The following is a 23,199-nucleotide window of genomic DNA, read 5'->3' on the forward strand; positions in this document are numbered from 1 at the left end:
GATTCCTGCGCTTTATTTCCTCATCTATGCTAAACCACTTTTATTCTCCTCTGGTTTTGCACATTTCTGTCCTTCTGCATGCAAAAAGCAAAACAGCTTCTGAAGTCACCCAACCCTGACTGTGACCGGCACCAAGCGCGGCATGCACAGTGCAAATCATAGGAACCTAAGGAAGGCGGCAGAAACATGGAAGGGAATATATAAAGCTTGCAATAATATTTATTCAGCTCCATAATAAATGTTTGGTATATGTCTGATTTTCTTTTTGCTCTGGAAATATATATAATATGATTTCAATTAGGATTTTATACCGTGATTATAGAAATTACACTTTGCATCTTTTTTTAAACTTTTCACACAGAACAGAAACACATTGGAACTTCATTTTAATCTATTTATAAAGTTTTACCCAGGCAGGCTATTTATTTAACAAATCCCCCAATGAATATGCAGCAGTATGATGATGTTTATACATCTGGGGAGTCAGCAGAAAGATAATTATAGGGATCGCTAATTAAAAAGTAATCACGAAGGTGACGCCCAAACCCAGCCTTGGATGGGCTCTGCGGCCAACACGCCTCACTTTGCAGGGCTGCCAAAAGCAATAAAATTCACACCACAGTGTTGCAATGATCCAAAAGCAAAAAGGAATAGTTAGAGCAGTGCTCACGCTATTATAACTCCTTTTACTTGGGATGAGAATTTACTGCACTGTCTAGGGGGAGAAAATGGCAGACCAAGCAGAATTAAATAGAACGCCCGGAGACTGGTCTACATAATTATGGGTTTACTCTATTTTGGGAATGTTGTAATATAAGAGTCCACCCCACTTCCTCTTGTTCTGAGAACCCCTGGTTGTGATGAAGGAGAGATATTCCCAGATGTACCCACTGCGGTCTCATTGCTGGATCACATAGATATGACCGGATCTCTCAAACACTCAGAAATCTGCCATTGAATCTTCAATTTTTCTTCTAATTGTACATAAAGCAAAGAAGGAAAGGAAGCTAGATGATTTAATCACCTACCTAACATATGAAATGCTTCGGTTGATTCATTAGGGATTAAGGACATTAAAGGAGGGATGTGAACACCCTTCATAAAAAAAAAAAAACTTATATAAAATATAAGTGTGTGCGTGGTAACTGTTCCACTAGATGGTGCTGTGTTCACTTATATTCACAATGAATATCAGTGTACAATATTGTGACCGAAAACCAACACAGCAGAACCTAGTGAGCAAACTGTGAATGACACCTGATAATAAGCTGTTACATAGTACAATCTAAGGCTGAATAAAAAGCCATAGAAATCCCTTGAGCTCATTTGCAAGGAAAATAAAGTAACCATACATTTACTATTTGCTCATGTCTATTTAATAGCTTCAAGTACATCAACTTCTAAGTGCATCTGCCCATCTCTGTATGCACAGAATGATAAAACACGCACCTTTGTATAATGATTCACTATGCTAATTGTTTATATGTATATATATATCCCTAAGTGTTTCCCCATGCCTTCCTGTACAGGTATTTGATCGACAGGTCATCCTCTATGCAGCACAAATGGACAAGCTCCAGGTCCATTGCAAAGACGTATGTTTTTTTCTTGTTATGACATACATAAGGCATGAGCACATTTTCATTTTTTAAATTTATTACATGTATCTAAGAGGGAGCTTTCAGTCACAGCAGTAGGGAAAAATAATAAAATGACAAACTGCTCTACTTGGAGATCGCATAAGGCTTCCTATGTGATATTGCCGGGGATGGGGCATAGGGGTCTGGGGGACAATTAGAAGCTGAGGGGTCACATTGTCCATCCATTCCCTCTAGCGGTCTGAAATGGAAGTGATCTGTCATAGTCAGCAGAGCCCAAGGACACCTCCAGCTCCATAGGACACAACTTTTAGATTATTATGGAGCAATTACAGAAGCGATTCAGCTTCCTATATGACATACTGCACACCGCATCCAAAATGCGTTGTAAACAGATCCCCCGTGAGGACTTTCTATTTGGAAGAAGACATCTATATTGATACTGTCCCCTACGTGAGAATCTGTTAGCTCTGTAGCTTATGACAAATGTGATTTCTGATTGTCTGTGCGGGAGCTTGAAGATGAAAAATGAGGCGTCAAACGAAAAAAAAATATTAGGTACACCTCAGTCATCTACTACAATTTAGGCCTCATGGCCCTTCCGGCTGTTACAGAACATGCTGGTATTTGTAGTTATCCAGTCATTAGACAGACATACTTCATTCATAACAAATGATCCTTGTATAAATGCACAGAGCTCTCTTACCTTCCAGTACGGTCAGTTTGGCATTGCTGTTGATTTCGCCCACGCTGTTGGTGGCCGTGCACTCGTAGATGGCCTCGTCCCTGTGAGCACGGAGAGGTTGTATCCTAAGCACGGACCCTGAGCCATCATCAAACTCTATGACCTGTAGGAAGAAATGTTCATGAGAGTGGGCAGGTTGTATGGGGGTAGATGAAATGATGGGATGATTCTATCATAATGGCACTGCATACACAATATTGTATGCAATGGCTGGCAAATTGAACCAAATTTTGGCTTCTTGTTTGCTAACCAGTTCCAGCCAACTGGGACATTGCAAGTCCAAATGATTGTCACCCATGGATTATTATTAAATAAAACATGTGGAATCCAGATGTGCAATAGTGGGACCTGCCATAACAAAGGGAAGCTTTACACATGATATGTATACAAGGAGCCATGGTTCTCATACAGACTGGCCCTCCAACATGCCAGTCCTGGCTCGAATCCATTAGATGGTGAATTGATGGGGTAAGTAGTTTAAACAAAATATAATAACATTATTTGTGTTTTCCACTTTGCAAGAAGTGACAAGGACATCACAGCATTGCTGGCAGAAGCAACTGTTATTTTCTGTATTTGCGGAATAGTGATACGTGACCACCAGGGCCAGACATAGGGAGGTGCAAAATGTGCCACTTTGGCATGGGGGCCCCATGTCAGTTTGACACAGTTTGGTAGCTACCTCTACCACTGGTGACCACCACAACTAAGGACTGGTATACTGCAATACAAATTTGGGCATTTTGTTTGCAGAGCATTTTTATTGCATGCTTTTTTCTGATGCCTTTAGAGGCAGGCGTTTTATTCACACTAATTAGTGTAATACATATATCTCATCCCCACAAAATAAACTGTCTGGCTTCCTTTTGGTAATTCCAGAATCAGTAGAATGAATGAGCACTGTTGTGGTCTATGGAGAGGGGAAACTGGCCGCCCAATAGAAAACAATCATGGCCGATAATTAATATTCCGGCCAGGTCACTAAATCTCATCTTGGCACTGCTGTACTCTACCTAGATTTTCACAAACAATCATTTTAGCCAATTAAAATCCAGAATCTGTACAAGAATTAGGACTTTCTATTGAGGATATAAAGTGCTCCATTCTGCATCTACAAAAGAGATGAGCTCAGCCCAGCCTGACATGGAGAATTTAGATAAGGGCGGTGAGGGGTGACAATCAGATACATACAGAGAAGTATAATGTCTCACTGATGGATTCTCATTTTCCTTCTGTCATGCCGACTGATGCGATTATTTAAGTTTAGCCTCTTTAATCGTTGTGAAGCTCTTAAAAGCTGAGCGTGATTCTCCATAAATTTGAAAAGATCCAATTTGCTTATCGGTGGTATGGAGAGAGAGGATATGACCTGTCCTCACCCGAGGATGATGGCCAACAGGACGAGGGGGGAGTTGGTGGATGATTGGAGAGGAAGGATGGCAGCCCATTACACCGGTGACATCATTGTCTGCCCGCTGGAAGGACATTCTGTCTCATTATAACAAAGCCCATCAATGCCCACCGATCAGTGACAGACGGGTTGTGCACAGGTGGGCTCAGAATAAAAAAAAGACAAATACCTCGAATCGCTGCGAGCTGACTTTCTTCCCTTTCTTCATCCAGGTGATACGTGGCTTGGGGTCCCCCGTGGCCTGGCACACGAAAGAGGCAACGCCACCCGATATTCCAATTTGGTCATCCGGCTTGCGGATAAAGATCGGCTCACCTGCGGGAGAGAACATAAATGTGATTAGAGATGGCACAGCGCGGATGTTTATGACATTCATTACACAGACGCTGAACAAGAGGGTACTGGACGCCGTGTCAGGACATCTGTGCAGCTATAAACAGGTTGCAAAAGCTCCGTGACAAAGGCATTCTGGGAGAAGCTGCCTGATTGTTGCATGAAGGAGCACATAAGATGTGTATATAGAATATGGGTGTGTGGGGTGGGGCTGCTGGGATTAGTAGTTCCACAGCCTGCACAGCTCCTGACTGCTAAGGATTTGTTTATTGTTAGGGATTAGTTAGGGGGTCAGCTGGTTTTGGGTTCATGTAGATCCCAATGACGGAGCCTTTCAGGGCCTTCTAGACAAGTGAGCAGATTTCATATAAACTTTTACATTGCTGCCAACACAGAGAGTGAATGTTGCTCATATACCAGCAGGAAATCTGAGTGATAAATGACGGGTGAGAGGACACCATCAATCCGCCAGCATCGGAATCACTCACAGATCACGCTGGGATGACAGGGCGACCATGGCATGAAAAAGGATTTTTCTCTGTAGAGTGATGGGAAAGTGACGCGTTGGGTCACAATAACCCAGAGGTGTCAGCATGAATTCAGCCAGGATTAGGTTGGGCTGAGCGGCTTCGTGGTATCCAGATTAAATCCTGACTCTCTCAGTGTGTCACACGCAAAGTGCCGTATCCATTGGGCGGATGTGCCAGGTACGACAAGCACCTGACCAATGTCTCCGTCACCACAAACCTGACAAGCTGTGATAATGCTATTGATCGGCTCTGCAAGAGATCACAGGACTGTCTGATCATTGGTACTAATCCGCTCGGAACTGTCAGCAAGACAAAATCTGGATTATCTGCAGGGACAGTAAAGGAGAACTCCACTCTAACCCATACAGTCCCTTCATTTCTATGGACACAGGTGTAAAAACATAAACCCAAATTGCATGCCATTGACTTTGCATTGTGTATTATACATATTTATCTACCATTTCTGCCCAGTTATATCCTTTCCCTGTTTTATATTGTTGCTCATCTCCTGCAGATTCTCGACAGTCATTTTTACTGCGTATATGCAATTTCTACAGCATCAGCTGCACATCTTTGTTCTGGACCAGCTTCTTGATGGTGACAATTGTAGCCCATGTCTATCAGGGATGCATGAAACACGTTGAACAATGCACAGTTGTCACCCTATAACAGGAAATGGCTAAACAAAGCTTTGCATGATTATAATTGCTGCAAATGTATGCAAGGGGGGTAAGGGAGCCTTAGACTAGAATGCTGCTAACCTGCTGTCTATCTATAGCAGGGAAAGACGATGTGGTGATTTTAATGGGCACTTATTATATCATAGCAACAACAGTTCATGCAGAAGCAGTGCAGGGACAATGCTAAATGCTTCATGGGTGCTGTTTTAGGATACAAGGTATTAGGGAGCTCTGGGGGTAACCTGTGGAGAAGAAGCAGCCGCTGACAGCTGTGCTGAATCATGAGCTGCCTTTGGTGAATTTTCTGTGATCGGTACTAACTCCATTACAGACCACTTTCACTTTGTTAATTTTGTGCTTTACCTACAAGTGAGTGGAGTCCATAAAACAAATTACTGCCAATATTAGTATTGTTCTTGCTGTATAAACAGATCCACTTCCTGCCCCCCCTCCCTGTGTCAGACGCCCTCCATTATTCCATTAGGCGCTGATGAGCTGGCGGAGCACCAACGGGGCTCTTAATGGAGAGATGGATCCGATACAAAAGGTTCTGTGAATGAGTTGAGCGCTCCACCACAAGTGTGCAACATTTCAGCAACGGAGTGAACCTATTTCATCATAGAGGGCAGAAATTGTGGCCATCATTGAAATTTTGGGGGGCAGAAAGGGCAATGGGACGGTAAAGGGCACTGGATTAGAGGGGAGCAGGGGGAGTAAATTGTGAGGCCTGTGATGGTGACACCTTGTGTCACCAGGGCAGGAAGTGTTACAAAATCCCAGCATTTGTAATTCTAATTGTCAAATCTGAAACCTAAAAAAGCAATAGGTAAAAGTCTCATGGAAAGTTTTGGAGTTGGAAAAAGAAGGAAATGTGTCATGTTCTGCATTATTCCAAGATGGCGGACAAAGCCTTCGCCGTATGGCCACGTCAGTTCCGCACATCCCTCGTCATCCCAGCCGCATTAAATATTGCCGGAACACCTCACTGCAGCGAGCTGCGCTTTATCTCAGTTGTGGCTAATAGGAAAAGATGCGACATTTAACCCACGGAGAGATTTTCTGCAGTGACGAGCAATTTACATTAATGAGTGTTTTATTCTGCGGATCTGCAAATAACAGCGCTATTATCAGAGCGGCTGGTGTGCGGGGCCAGGCGCTAATCCTAATGGCAGTTAATGGCACAGATAACGAGAGTTACACAGAGATTCAGGCACGCATTATCCCATTAGCTGATTGGCTGTTTCCATTAGATGACCGCGAATTATGTAATAAAGGATCATTTAAAGGGCCAAAAATATTTAAAAGGGTTTCCAAAAGTCAGCAAATGATGGGAAAGAGGCGCAAAATGCATTTTACAGCTATGGGGTCTATGACAATCGGAAGTGGCATTTTGCCAAATCCATGTGGAGAGATTTGTTTCCACAGACTTGCCTACATAGAAAAATGCTCAGAGTGGTTTTGCTGCATTGGGACCAACATAAAAATAATCTGAAAAGATAATTCGGACAATTTCACAAAAAGACTTTATGTGGGTTGTGCCATGATACAGATATATTGACCACAGGTCCTTACAAGTCCTCCTATAATAAGTATATCTATGGCCAACAAAAAAGATTTTCAGCTATTCATAAACTGCATGCCAACATAAACCAGGGGTGTTTGGGCAGAGAACCCACCAATAATAGTTCTGGTTGCAAAATGTTGGCCAGGTGATCAGACATGAAGGCATATCCCTCTAATGAGGTAACTGAAGTGAAATTTTACTCATTGTCTCCATGATATGAATACTTCCTAATGGCTATCTAGTGGGGGGATACTCTTGGGATCCACAACAGCTGTCCATAGTGGTGACATTAGGTCAAGGAGGCCAGGTTGGGGACCAGTTGGCACGGGCACATCAGCAGCGGAGCTTAATCAGGGGTCTCCCTCACCCAGAAATGGCACTAACTTAAATCTGGATAAAAATCTTGCTTCATGGGGTAAAAAAAATGCAGAATGGGGGTTTGCACGAAGATTGGCTTTCACTCCTTATCTCTATCCAAAACTAAAACTTGCAGTTGAGCTTTGAAGCCCAACTTACTCAGGATCAACTGTGTCCATAGAGTATTATATCTAGAATATGTTTATTTCCCTAGGGGTTGAACTTGATGGATTTATGTCTTTTTTCCACCTGACTTACTATATAACTATGTAACTATGTGAAGTTTCACATCTTTATATCTCTTTATGTATTGACACATTTTATGGTTTCTGATTGATTTTGGGTTGGCAATTCCCAACAAATCTGTTATACATACTGAAAATTCTGCCCTTTGCTCTCCTTCTTCCGTGTTCAATGCTGGTAGCGGAGGACCAATATTTAGGACAAGGTTGGTTCCTAGGTTCATTGGGCCTAGCTCTGGAGTGTGCAGTCATACTCAACCATCACACAACTGCTGTAAAGGAAACATTGAGCACCAATAAACTGGAGGTTTTAGCGTGTCTGCATGTGAATTCAATTAGATTGTAAATTGAGCTAACTGACACTGTAATTGCTCACACTGACCTTGTGAACGAAATGTCATTTTATAGAAAAGTAAAACACATAAATAATCTTCAGCTGTTTGTAGATTAATATAACCATTTTCAGAATTTGCTGGTGTTGGACTTTCCGTTTCTCCATACCGGCTTGTTATTAGTAAGAGATGAAGAACTGACCCAATGTACAATATGGCCGATGTCACGCCAAGCCACTGACAGCCCTACTCTCCGAATCCTTGAACATTTCTGCCACCAGAAGACATATAATCTCTTAAATCAGACTTCTGGAACATCGTATCATCCGACTAATTATTTCAGCTTCCCCGTGACCCCGCTGTGTCGTTATTTTCCTACCGATCCCCACTTGTCACAAAGGCCAAAAATCTTACTGTACAGAAAAGTTCAGCGATAATGCCAAGGTGGAGAAGGGTAAAAAACAGAGCTGACGGGAGCAATAAGCACGCCGCTCTCAACCTCTCTCTTAGATCTGTCGTAACTTTGCTGCTTGTCAAAAACAAGGATGGCCATTTTATAAAGGCTGACAGCGCCAATTCTTGGGGAACCTTGGGAAAGAAACATTTAAGGTGAGGTGCAATTCACCCAGGCTGGGGAGGGGAAACTTATTTAAGACTGTCTGGGACTATAAATTCTCAAGCAAGTTTATTCCCAATTGTAGACAGCAGACTTCAGCCCGCAAACATATTTCTGTCCAAGCAAGACCAGCGGCATGGGTAAGACTGAGAACAATTTCCCCGCACCCCACGGGGCTCCTGGATTATCAACAAATATCAACATGCAGTGTACTCTGACCTTCTGATTCAGAGAACTCTTTTCTCTGCTGATCATCATTTTAGTCTGCTACTTTGGCCATAGCCAAAAGTAACATTCTGTACCATAACTTCTGCTATATTGCAAAGCGGGAAACCCTGAGCAACTTGCTGGCTGTCCCTTTGTCATGATGAGAGTTGGCATTCATTTTTATTTTTTTTAATTGACCCTTTTCTAGTACAATCCAGACAGAATCAGGCCTTGGACATGTCTTGCAGCAATGTTCCACTGTATATGGTGAATTTACATAGGTAAAACCTATGTTATTGCTTGTTAGGGGGCATAGAAAGGACTCTCAATTGTATATTTCCCTATGTAAAATTGCAATAAAAAAAACAATTTCTCTAAAAGTTGAATTGATTAGGCAGATTTTATTTTACTGTTATAATGTTAAATTTAAATTTCAAGTTGAATATTTAACGCCCAACTCTATTGGTCACATGTAGATTGGATATTGATACATTGTAACTCTATCCTGTGAAACCTGATGTGTCATGTACTCCTGTGTCTTACACAATATCTAAGATTTATTTATTGATTTGGCCATTTATAAAGCTCTGACATTTTCAGCAGAGATTTACAGAGTCCAGAAGATTGAAAGCTTTTTCCTATCTGGAGCTCCTCCAACTGACGCTCTGCCATGGCACCGTGTGTTGAAATTCAGCATCCGGTATCTTGATCCAATCATTTCTGCCCTCCCCAGGTGTACAAGGTGCGGGGAGGGGTAACTTGTAATGTGACACTGATAATCACGGCTTTGAACTGCTAGATTGAGAAATCCGTTCAGGGAGTAACAGTCGGCAGATCATCTCATTACCGACTCTGCTAATAACACAACAGGGGATGCTGGCAGATTACAGGGATCTCTAATCTTCTTTAGTAAATGATACTCATGTAATATCTGTAAGCTTTAAATCTCCAGGACAGAGAGGGTGCGCACAGACAGGACAGAGAGCATGTATAGATTTTGGGAGGTCATTGTTGAAGGACTAGGTCATCCAATGGTGCCAAAAAAAGATGCCATCTTGGTGAACTTACTGGTATTTGTTAGTGTTTGGTATCAGCCGTGCCATTTGTGTGCATTGAATACAAGAGAAGCCAACATAAAATGGACAATCCATTGGACAGTAGGGAATACTGGAGTTATTTACCTAAAAGTTTCTTCTGGAGCTTTTTTTGACTTTGTTTTTGGGTCTGATCTGCCCATTCTGAGGGGGGTTACCAAGATTTCCACATTCTGTCCCAGAGTCTGTACACCTGCTTTGCCCATTATGAGGCGATCCTGCCATCCATGAGATCATGTCTTAGGTCTTTATATCTCTTGTAGCCAGTTTGAGGCCCGACATCATCCTTATACTGAATTCCCAGGTCCGTACACCTCCTGTGCCCATCATGAAGGACTCTCACCAACCATAAACTCATTTCCCAGGTCTGTACACCTGCCTATGCTGTATTCTGTACACTTCCTGTGCCCATTATGAGCCCCCCCCCCCACTACCCATTAGCCCCTTTCCCAGGTCTGTACCTACCTATACTGAGTTCCTAGGTCTGTACACCTGCTATGCCCATCATAAAAAACTCCCATATTACCTGAGCTCTATTTCCAGGTCTCTACACCTTCCGTAACCCATCATGAGAAGCTCCCGCCATCCATGAGCTAATTCCCTGTCCACCACCATCGCTGGGATGACTCCCCCTGGCTCTCCACACCAGCTGTGCCCATATATTATTAGGGATTACATTATAAATGGATTCCATTATCTCTGTGCTGGATGGTGGAGGGACAAGATCTGTACGTTTTAGAACCCCTGCCAGATAGTATTCTCAGTATCAGAAATACAAAAGTTGGAAAACTCCCAATAAATATATCAAATTTGTGCATTTAGCTGACGTTCAGGTTTGAAGAATTCACCATCAGCACTCAGGATAAAATTATTATTTATCATGCTGACGCCATGGGTATGTGAGGTTTAATTTTAAAAGAAAATGGTAAAAATACATTCTTTTTATCCACGGAGGACTTGACTGTGCGTGTGCGGCACCAAGGGAGATCTTCCTGTGACATGCCAATACTGGAATGCTGACACCAATAAATATGTATTCAATCAATTGTTAATCTAAGAACTGGGTGGGTAAATTGAGTTCCCTTCACAAACGACCTCTTTGATTGCTGCCATTCATATCTGTAACCAATTCTCATCACAGAATCATCTATTGACTGACAATGGAGAGACCCTTTGACCGGGCCCTGCTGATGCTTCCATCGGATTGGCTGCCGCGGTCCACTATGGTTTTCAGTTCCAGTCACAATGTGGAGTGTTTACAGGAAGCATTAACCACCCCGAGCTAAAGTCAGATGGATAGAGAATATATTTTTCCCTTTTTATTACACCGTCCTCTACCAGAGCAAACCACATCCCCCCAGGGACCCCATGGGCTTACTAGAGCAGTCAAGGAGGTATTGGTGTTGTGTTTGCTTAATGCAGGCAGAATATGATTTGTTTCAAGTAAATGATTACAATCTCCTTCCCTGAAAAAGGTCAGTATGCAGAGATGAAATCTGAAAATCTCCAGAGACAGGAAGTACATGGAAGAGTATCTCCGTCCACAGGTGCAGCAAGGGAGAAGATACGAGGATACATATTGGCAGCTTGATGAAAAAGAATTCAAGATTAAGCAACAAGGTTGAAAAAGAATACAGCCAGCTGAAAAACCATCATGAAGTTGTGATAAACTGTAACAGGACCGGATGTTTTGATGGGGTATCTGATTATTGCACCCCATGAAAAGCTATTATATAAGTCAAGAGACCCCGTCATCTATTTGAAAAAAAAATGTATTTTCTTTAAATGAATCGTTCCTATTCAATTGCATTCTGTCTCAAAAATTGATGGAAAATTAGACTACTTTGGGAAAAGTCAACTTTAGCCCATCATAGTCCTTTCTTAGAAAATTTTCTAAAAATTTCTGCACTGGCCTGTCTCTTCCATCCCCTCCCCTCACCTTCCTACAAAACCTTGTCAATGGCAGCCATGGGAGAAGTGAATGGGAATACTATAGAGAAGTATTTCCTAACCAAAGTTACTTTAAAGGTTGCTAGAGGTTCCTTGAGTAATGAGCAACCTGCACCTCTCAATTACCCCTGACACCAATGGCTATCTGTAAGGGTGACAATCTTCCCAGTGGCCAGCAATGAATTCCTCCCACTGACCACCACACTAATGTTTTGTGAGCTGTAGATATAGGAATTATAGAAGGGGTTCCCCGAAGACCTGAAAAGTTATTTCAAATGTTCGTCCATGTTCAAAAGCTTGAGAAATACAGATATATAGTGTCACTTGACACTTTGACTTGGGACTGCTGTCATCCAAGATGGTGGAAATCTCAAGGTTTTTGCATGCTTACACATGGGAGGGTTTTGCAGGGTAATAACATGCTACAATTCAGAATAGGGTGACAACACAGGAGCACAATTGGGAAAGTGTTGGTTAGAACAGTTAAAACTTTGAGTAACCAAATGCCAATATATGGAAGTTAATAAACTCGGGTGCATTGCTGCAATGTATATCAGAAAAGGCATTCCTCCTCCCCAAGCGCTCTCCCGTGGAAACACCTAAGCTCTTACTCGATAAATGACGCCAAGGCCACCCAGTAATAAACCGCTCGTGCCCATCCAGGATGAAGCTTCTCCAAGATAATGATTCCTAGTCAATCACCGAGGAACTTTCAACAATCAAACTTACTAAAGACCATTGTCCTCTGTACGTGGAGCTGTGTCTGGCCCAGAAAATTCTCAAAGGTCAAATGACACATTTGCCATTCTTTACACGGGAGTAGCAGACCTTATTACTGGAAGATATCAAAGTGTTCATTCCGCGGGAAATGCACTTAGAATGAAACCAAATTGCTTTCTTTAGAAAGAGCGGGGTCACTGACCTTCCCATTAGGACTTTCCTAACGTGACGACTTGGACGCTAATTGGTGAAAGAGACGCAGCTGGGATTTTAGATCATTTAGCTTGAAATAAAGGAAACTCGAGTGGATATTTGAAGCCTAACTACACTGAACATTAAATTGGAATTGTTAACATATCCAAACAGCACCATCAATATAGAAATTACAGCACCGTTTCCGGTTTGTGACTCCTGATTAATAATAGACGTTCCTTTCACTTGCAGCTGCATGATTGCAATTCTGAAATTTTTGTTTAAATATTTGGCTACTTCTCAACCTGTCATCAGTCAGTAGGTCAGAACCAGGAAATAGGGAATTGTTCTTGCTATTTGCTATGATGAGTTGTTCTGGTTAGTCAGCATGGAGTAGTGGTAAGGATGGGTTGAGTCATAACGTACTCATTTAAAGTATATCTCTGCAACACATTCACATTTCTCTTATGTTTATCTCTTTACAAACACAGTACGTGCAGAAAAATACCTGCTAAGAATCCAATAAACTCCAAGTTTCTTGTTTAAAGGGACAATGTTATCTTTGCAATGAAATCCCAAGCAAGTTGCCTAAGTGTTGCCTACTGAACTACAAAACTCCCCCTATTCCTGCCCGCATGCATTCATTTATTCATTTTTTTTTCCAATACAAAGTTCTGCTGCTGCTTCGATTACCAGAAGCCTGGCCACAACATGGGGCAGATTTACCAAAGGAATTGTACCCTTGCAAAGAATACTTCAATTAGCTTAGTGAATGCTACATTAGTTCTCTTTGCAAAGAACACCCAATCACATGCAAGGAAATCTTTAAAAAAACAGCGTTCTCTTGGATTAATTGAATAAGGTCTGCAGAGCTTCAATTATTTTTCCAGAAAAAGTAAAATATCGCTTACAAGGGGAATATTCACTTTGCAATTATTGCAGCTACCTATATTACCATTACACAGCAACCCCAATATGTGTAAAAAAGGCTCTTGTGAGATTTAATTCTAGGGTTACGTTTATCTCAGTGGGAATGGAACCCCTAGCTACTGTCTACATCTGAAAAGGGTTTAGGAGTAACCGTAGGTAATTCCTGGACATAGAAGTTAGGGGAGCCATTCTCATCCAGGGTTCCATGGGACTCCGGGGTTCCTACAGATGTTGCCAGGGGCTTCCTCAAACTTTGGTTGATTGACCTCTTGTGTGATGAAGCATGGTGCTGGGGCCCAATCCACTTGGTAGAGCCAGCTGTATGACTGCAGTGATTTGTCTATAATTGTGATATCCTAGACACCACTGAAGGGGGTCATTCTTTTCACTGGCCACCAATTAAGCAGACTCTTCCCTGGAAATTGCCTTTAGTAGAGTTTCCCCAAGACCTTAACGTCATTTTAAGGGTTCCTCAAGGTTAGGAAAGGCTGAGTTAGGGTGTCAGGTAGGGGGGTTGTGTGTTAGCAAAGTATTATACTGGATCATTTCTAAACTCCTGGAAGTGACCATGACTTTTCCAGCAGCTGCAATTGGTCCATTGTCAAACAGCGAGCAAATCCTTTCCTAAGAAGGTATGTTGGTTTCAGCATTATTAGCATTATTCTGATTCTTTATTTCAGAAAAATACTTGACAATTTTTGCTGACAAATCAATAATACATCATATGTAAAACGCGTTAGTGCTCCCAATTCCAGGATTCTCTATATATAGAGAAAATATATCAGTTTCTTTCCCATGGCAGCCAAACCTGCAAGTCATTTGCATACGTCTTCATTCCTTGATCCCCTGCTCAGGAATCCACACAATGCAACTTTCTGTACAAGACGTTTATGTAAATCAACATTGAGGATCTTAATACCGAAGAGAGAGGAATATCTTACATGGAAGGTAGCCATGGAGATGAGTCAATCAGAGATTCGAGATCAACGCATTATGCCACACAGTGTATTAAATATGATGGCTGAGGTTTAAAAGACATTAAAGCGATTAGAACGTGGGAAGAGTGTGCAGGAAAAAAGTACAAAGTGTATTTCTACGCCATTTGCAGAAACGTGAACGCCATTTAGCTCCATTCTCCCCCTTCCCCCCTACACAAGATCTTAGAGCCTCCAAATACATCAATGTCAACTCAACCCAATTAAAGGTCTAATCTGTAATCTGGAGGGATTTGGGGATAAAGAGGTTTGGCACTTGATAAATTGGCTGCGACCCCACTTAGTGGCCAATGAACGGATCTGTTTTACCGCCTGTTACTAGGTAACTTAATTACCATGAAAGGTTTTGAGATGAACAAGAGAAAACATAAAAATAATGCCAATAATAATAATGGTGGCGGTTATGTAAATGTAGGTCCCTCTCCAAGGGGACAAGATGGAAAGCTTAATCTCTTAAATGGGTTTGTTTTTCTGTTTAGAACAGAAGCAGCTGCAATCCGAACCATAAAAATGCGCATGATTTTATATATGAATGTTTAAACAAAAAACTATTAGCAAATACAAAAACCTATACACACCATTTGGTCAAAGCCGTGTTACTATCAGGACTATATAAACTTGTTGGACATGCCATTCCAAACATGCCATTCCTGGTTGCACAATGTACACATTAAATGACATGAAATCACATTAAAGCCTTCGGCCTTGGGGAAGGTCCTTTATTTGTTTCAACATCCAGCTCCATAAGGACATTGTGCTCTTCCAAACCCGTGGTCACAGTTTGGCGAGATCCTTTTCTGTTCCTTCATAACTGTGCCCCGGGGTACAAAGCCAGGTCCATAAATACTTTATCCAACCAGTGTAGGGTTAAAGGAATCCAGATTGTCCTGCACAAAACTATAGCCAATTGTGCTTTTCCAATCTGATGGTCAGTTTGGTGAAGACCCCTTTCTGTTCTGCCATGACTGTGTCCTGTGCACTAAGCCAGCTCCATAAAGACCAGTCAGGGGGTAAAAGAAATCCGAATGTCCTACACAAAGCTATGGCCAATTGTGATCCTCCAATCTGGTGGTCAGTTTGGTGAAGACCCCTTTCTGTTCCGCCATGTGTCCTGTGCACTAAGCCAGCTCTATAAATACCAGTCGGGGGGTAAAAGAAATCCGAATGTCCTACACAGAGCTATGGCCAATTGTGGTCTTCCAATCTGGTGGTCAGTTTGGTGAAGACCCCTTTCTGTTCCGCCATGACTGTGTCTGGTGTACAAAGCCAGCTCTATAAAGACATAGGGTCACCAGTTTGATGTGGACGATCTTGAGTGTCTAACAGTGCCCTGACCTCAATCCTACTGAATTGAAGAGCCAAAATTAGGAGCGGTTTTCTCATTCACCATCAGTACCTGATCCTACAAATTCACATTCCAATATCTTGAAACAAGAGTGCAGGCTGTTGTAGCCAAAAAGCCAAGTGGCCTTCAAAATAATGGCCATGGTTTTGGAATGGATGCCCAAGCTCCTATATGTGTACTGGTTACACTGGAGAGGATGAGAGCTTCAAAAGTGAAATGTATTGTGAGGAACAAAAAAAATAAAGTGATCCTAAAGAGATTTCTTCCTCAAAGCACTTTTTCTGTAGGCCACATACTTAATGTCATTATTGATGGAGACAAGACCACCAATGCTACTTCATGCCACCAACTGCTTGTGGGAACAATACAATGGGCTCTGCTTGTTTTCAGATTATCTTGTGCCCATACACTGCACCTTCATATGGGTAAAGACAAATTAACTCCATCCACACTTTTGCCTTTTTCTTATTTCATGCTTTGTTATAATCCTTGCACAAACCTCACACCACGCACGTAGCAACAATAGTTGGATCTTCTGTCTTTCATCTGCGGTCTCTGATTGTTGTAGGTGTCAGATCTGAAATAAAACATTCCTATGGAGCACAAAGTACAAAACCATTTAAAGACCTTCTGCTTGGTGGATTCCTTCCACTGATGAAATGCCATTGGAACTCATTCATTATTTTTGGAGTAAAGGGAAAATAAATCTGACGTCGGCCAAATCAACCAACGTTGTTCTACAACTGATCTTCCAGATTTTATAAACTGGCCTCTTTATGATCAATAAACATAATTCTTCTGTTTTTAACAGCATGGATGAACAGGGTGAACGAGTCGTGTTATTTCCAGACACCAAATAATACGTTTCTATAATAAAAGCCTTCTCTTGAAAGAAGACGCCTGTAATTTGGATGTAAGTGCTACTTTGCAGAGCACGTGGTCGCAGCGGCTATCAGAAGCCGCAGGGGATTGGCTCAGAGTATGAGCGGTGACTTTGTCTATGTCATGCAGGAGAAATGCTGGGGGGTTTCAGTGCTATAATCAAGTATCGGGGCTAAAACCTTGGACACAGGGGATCAGCAGGATTATTTTAAAAACTAGTCAGGCCCAGGGTGAAATTTATATCACAGGGGGCCTCCTCCAACTTTTACAATTTATTATCGTTTCCCCCAACAGCTCTGAATTTAGGGAGCCATTGTTTTTGGCTTGCTCCTACCTTCTGCTTGTTCAAAAGATTCATTAAAACCAAACCCTTCAACCTCACCTATCCGTCTTCTTCAGTCTCTTAAAACCCTCACTACTCACCCACCATTCCATATCCCCCTCCTATTGTATGCTACTTCCCCATCTCTTAGATTGTAAGCTCTTCGGGGAAGGGTCCTCTCCTCCTCCTGTGTCACTGTCTGTATCTGTTTGTCATTTGCAACCCCTATTTAATGTACAGCGCTGCATAATATGTTGGCGCTATATAAATACTGTTTAATAATAATATATTTGCATATAATGGTGTTATAGGTTTATATATCTGTATTCTGCATTTTAGACTGCGGCCGTAGCATGGAAAATGGGCCAATTGCGTCTGATTAAAGTAATTTTGGAGGAGTCTGGATGGAAGGTTTATATGACTGCAATGGAATTATTATTTCACTAATGGATGAAAAGAAACGTAATTATAAACTCTACAAATAGACTCGGCCCTCTGAAGCTCTGCTGGGGCCGATGGAAAGGGAATTGTTCAGACATCTGCTGTCACATGTGATCTCAGATAACTATGGACGCTCATACAATGTTTCAGTTGTTTTGTGTCTGATATTTTATTCCTTTTCTGATTCCTGCAGATCAATCAAGCGATGTGATTACCAGAACACAAAGAAACACCCGGAGTGGTAAATGGTGTTTACAGGTGAGGAAGAGGTTTGTATGGCGCTGATGGAAATGATCACCTCGCTAATTGTTCACCTGTCGCCAGGATCATTTGCATTATATCTCCCATCATTGTACAGGTCTGTCGCTATATTTCATTCCGCCCCACACTGAGTGATAAACACTTTACATTTTACACCCATAAATATTTCATATCTTCTAATGACTTTCCTATTGCTGACTCTTTTACCGGAAAGATGTACAAATGGGGAATTAAAGGTGCAAAGCAAAGACCGGGGGCAGTATGTGTGGGCGGTCTATGGGCCCTTTCAGAATTTGGGTTGCGTTAATGCATGTGAGTTAATAAGTGTTGCATTAAGGCAACTTATTGTAATGAATTGGCTGGCAATGCACCACAGCGGTTTTGACGCAGTGCACCACAATACAAGGTGCTCTGCAATGCACGGGTGTCAGAGATAATTTGCTTTAGAGTGTTGGAGTTCACCCAAAATTGCACCACCACCCTATCAGATATGACCGCATTACACGCTGCAGTAAAAGGCTTGTTATTTGTTTTAGACTTTGGGCACGTGTCACACTGATGGCACCTCAATGTCCAAGTGTTGGCTTGAATATTGTAGAATCTGGGAGCAGAGATGGGCCGATGTTTCTCTGGTCTAAACAATGGGCCTGATTTGTTAAAGCTCTCCCAGGCTGGAGAGGATACAATTTCATCACTGAAGCTGGGTGATCCAGCAAACCTGGAATGGATTTCTTCAAAGTCATTTGCTATTTGCTAGCAAATGTTTATAATCCTGGTCCAGATTCATTCCAGGATCACCTTTGCTGGATCACCCAGCTTCACTGATGAAAATGTATCCTCTTCAGTCTTGAAGAACTTTATTATATCAGGCCCAATGGGTGAGCAACTCCATAGGAGAAGGTAAGTGGGCTCTTAGGCTGCTTTCAGAGCTTTATGGTCGTTGTGGTGAGGTATGTGCATCAAATTGCAACACACCAAAGATGGCTCTTTTTATTTATACATGCAGTGCACCATAATGCATGGCCTGCTAGTGTAAATATGTGTTGGGGTGATGGATACAAAATGATAAAAAGACAACTGTAGATCGAGGGATAGATAGATAGATGGATGGATGGATGGATGGATGGAATCACATAAAAGCAGATCTATGGACAGATGGACGGCCCACATTAAGAATTGATAGAAAGCCTGAACGAAACGTTAAATCCCCTGGCCGGGGACAAATGAGGTTCTATGGACGGCCAATCCGATTAGGCTCAGCGATGGCACTTAGAGATAACGAGAGGGAGCAGGACACCAGCTGGGAGGCAGAGCCCGCGGAGAGATCTACCAGCTGGTGAGAGCGCAGAACATCTGGAATCCGCTGCGTCCCATGCTTTTAGGGTAAAAGTGCGCCCTGGGCCAAGACAGCGTGGACGAGGTCTGCTCATCTGCTCATCACGGGCCGATGTGTCCTTCATAAAAGAACTTACTGATGAGCGACGGACAATATTCAGCCAATTCTAAATATGTCACAAGTCCCGTCCTGGTATTATCTAATAGATTCATCTTGTGGAACCTCAACAATATTTGTGCAGGATTTATAAGCCAGGACAGGGTGAGACACTGAAAGTGCTTCCTGCAGTATGAATGTTTGGTGAATGTCATATTCATTGCTTTATAAATGTGTCAGTTCTGTTGCCATATATTCATATAGCTCTGGCATATACTGCAGTATTGTATAGAGAACACTGAGCCAATCCGCCAATGACAGGCCGGAGCAATGGATGGAGAGTGCCCGGGCACAGGGGGTGGCAGAGGCTGGGGCAGTGGGAACATAAAACATTATTATGGGGGGTAAGCAGTACAGACATCACCGCGCTCCTTTATACAGCCGCCCAATAATCCCCGCTTAAGTGATCATTTTGTTGGGTTTGGGTACAAGAACGGTACAAAAATGCCGAGTATACATCATGCAAAGTCCACATTCCTGAGTTCCCGGGATAAAGCTTGGCATTGTGCAGTATCCATGCAATAGATGATGAATGTATACCACAGCAACAATAACAATGGAGCCTGGGAAGACATGGCTGGGACAGGGGCAGCATGGTGGCTCAGTGGTTAGCACTCCGGCCTTTGCAGTGCTGGGTCCCAGGTTTGAATCTCGGCCAGGGCACTATCTGCATGGAGTTTGCAGGTTCTCCCCGTGTTTGTGTGGGTTTCATCCCACATCCCAAAATCATGCAGTAAGGTTAATTGACATATGACTATGGTAGGGACATTAGATTGTGAGCTCCTTTGAGGGACAGCTAGTCACATGACTATGGACTTTGTCATAGCGCTGTGTAATATGATGGCGCTATATAATAATAATATTAAAGCAAGGCGGATGATCCCTTTAAGAAGAACACATTAACCCAGTTCTGGGATGGAGGAATGCTTCGCATGCATGTTTATATAATGCCACGGCACGCACCATTAATATGTATGACTAAACCCAGATCACGGCAGTGTACACAGCTATATATTACCCATGAAATAACGCACCCCGGCGCTGGATAAACATTTCTGTTTACGCTCTCTCAAGGTCACGCAGATGATCGCAGCAGAGCAATTTTTCCATTTCTTGAGGAACCCGAAATATAAACGATAATCTGACACAAGGTAACAACAATGAGATCTTCTCTGTGCTCATCGCCTCATAATTCAGAACCAACCAGGACCTGAGGCCCAAAGAGAGACCGGAAAGTCTTATTCAGGAACCGGCACAGCTTGTTCAGTTACTCTCCAGCACAAATATGACGTGAAGCAGCTGCCATCTTTATTCAGGCATCACCCAGGGTCATCATCTGGATTTAGGTCACCCAGGTCACATGATCCCCCCCCTGTACCTGCTTTGTGCGCCCTCCATCACCGGCCGCTCCTCTGTGTGTCCAATGATCATATAAACATCTGAATTTTTAATCAGTCTCCTTTCACCAACGCCGTTCTTATATTTCACTTAACAGCAGCAGAAATCACCGCGCCACCCAAACAGCCGCCAGTTTTAATAAGCATCCGGCGCGCTCGCATTTTTATTTTCTAATTGTAGTAAATCAGTCTGATGCTTATTAATATTCATGGCTGTTTGTACACTCGGTGTAAACGATACCGCATGGAATCGATGGCTCCAGAGACGCAACTTCCACGCCGAGGGACCCGGCGACGCCGCAGAGGAGCCACTGGAGGCTTAAAGAGGAACTCTGAGGGCGCAGGAAAGCAGAAAATACTATTATCATAAAAAATTAAATGGAATGTTTGTATCCAAAACAAATTAAAAAAAAACGCCAGAAAAATTTACTTTGTTCTATTTTCATTCATTTTTGATCAATTGCTAAAATGAAAACCAATCAATCTCTGGCCTATTTATATCAGTTTGGGTTTGAGGTAGGGTTTGAAAAATGGGTGCACGGAATGAATGGGGGGGGGGGCAAAAGCCAAAATTATATTTATGTGGGGAAGGCAGACCCTGCAGATGTCTCTAAATGTTTCATAACTGAGATTCACTGGTGCAGCCAGACTTATCCCTCCTATTGTGTGATACCTCCCCCACCTCCTAGATTGTAAGCTCTTCAGGGCAGGGTCCTCTCCTCCTGTATCACTGTCTGTATCTGTCTGTCATTTGCAACCCCTATTTATTGTGCAATATGTTGGCGCTATATGAATCGTGTTTATTAATAAAAATAATTTTAAACATTTTTGGAAAGTTCTCCTGACTTGTTTTATAGAGAACCAACAAATGAAACCTCAAATAAGAAGAGAGAACACAAAAGTCTGCGTTTCGGCTTCAGCATATCAGGAACACACATGTGCCAGCGTTAGTGCCAATGAACCCCCTTTGGTTTGGCCTAATGCGATTATTTGATAAGAATTCCCTCGTTCGGATACGGAAACATTTTGGGCGTCCCGTGCGCTGCTCCGATGAGATCTGCAGGATGATGACAATCATAGCAGCTGAACATCTCCGGATATTACAACACATTGCCAGCTATGGCTTCTCCTCCTCGGGCTCCATATTCCGAGCGCAGGGAAGGAAGGGGCCCATGTCTGGCGCTTTGTCTCTCCGTATTAGTTACAGATGCAAATTAATGAGCCGCCCTGATGGATTGGAGCGGACAGAGCAGCGCTGATAATAAGGTGTTCCAGCCAATCGTCCAAGCGCCATATTATCGCCATCCGTCTTGTACAACACAGACTGGCAATGGCTCCTCTTATCGTTAATTAACACAACGCTGGAATTATCTAACGCGCTCATTGGGGAGACAACGCTGGATGTGGTTATACGGGGAAAAAAATAAAAGGATTCTTCACTGTGTGTTAGATCTCAATGCAAAGGGAAACAATGGGCAGAAATCAGCTTTCAGGCGTTGTGAGCTGGTGACTTATTATAAAACGGGGTATTATATGACGCCAACATATGACGCAGCGCTGTACATTAAATAGGGGTTGCAAATGACAGACAGATACAAACAATGACACAGGAGGAGGAGAGGACCCTGACCCGAAGAGCTTACAATCTGCATACCATTGATACGTGTTTGTAATGTCCAATGACCTCCATTAAGCAGCCGATTGTGGTTTCTTGTATACAGGCGATCGATTTGCCGTCTGACAATCACGATTTATCAAACACCACGACTTGTCCATAGAGGATCATCCGCTTTGTATGGGAGGTTTAGGCCATTCAGTGTAAATACCCCAACCAATGCACCCCAGGAGGCCACAATAAATGGACGCACTCTTGCTTGCATGTCAGCACTGCGGCGATGTACTGCTGCTAACACTCCAGACACAATCATGTAAAATCGTTATATATGAGGCCCCGAAGCCAGCAAACCGGCAAAACAATTAAACACAACAAACGCTCCGTTTACATGAATACAGTTTGCTGGAAATTCAGATTAACGGTGAAGAAATCTCATTACCTCAGGAAATATGGACGGGGATTCCTGGGGAAACGAGCGGCTGCTAACGTGGAGATTTATACCCCCCGCTGTAGGGCTTCCAGAAATGCGCTCGCTAAACACCAAAATTAAACTGCTAAATATGAACAAGAAGATAAAAAATGGCAAATGTAACCAAACGGCGGCGATAAGAGCGCTGTGATCCTGCGAGAGGCGCTGCTAATCCTACAAAGCGTGAAGAGCACCCTGGGGTGTCACCCCCACCATTAAAAGTGCTATAAAGCCTTATAATGTGCTGAAACTGCCCCCCCCCAAATCTCATACATTACTGGAACATATATTAGTGTGAAATACATAAACCGCATTGCCTAAGGAGGTGACAATATCCATCAGAACCCGTCCATTGAATCGACCAACCCAGCACTCTCTTAAAGTGGACCTGTCATCAGATATATTAGAACATGATAGGTGCCGCATGATGAATAATGTGTCATTCTAACACTTATAGGTATGTATTATCATTGCATTCT

At 42.6% G+C, this 23,199-nt stretch overlaps 1 protein-coding gene across 14 annotated transcripts in view; it reads right to left on the reverse strand.

Moving 5' to 3' along the window:
- The window catches only part of PTPRF (protein tyrosine phosphatase receptor type F), a 552,192-nt gene that overhangs the window by 99,323 nt on the left and 429,670 nt on the right, over positions 1-23,199 (reverse strand). For all 14 annotated transcript variants that reach the window (XM_072419315.1, XM_072419313.1, XM_072419316.1 and 11 more), the window contains 2 exons: positions 3,924-4,069; positions 2,305-2,446 (listed from right to left, as the gene is read on the reverse strand). In XM_072419315.1, the coding sequence (XP_072275416.1) occupies positions 2,305-2,446; positions 3,924-4,069 (288 nt within the window). The remainder of the gene's footprint in view (positions 1-2,304; positions 2,447-3,923; positions 4,070-23,199) is intronic.

This window comes from Pyxicephalus adspersus, chromosome 8 (genome assembly GCF_032062135.1).
Source record: "Pyxicephalus adspersus chromosome 8, UCB_Pads_2.0, whole genome shotgun sequence".
Lineage (NCBI taxonomy): Eukaryota > Metazoa > Chordata > Amphibia > Anura > Pyxicephalidae > Pyxicephalus > Pyxicephalus adspersus.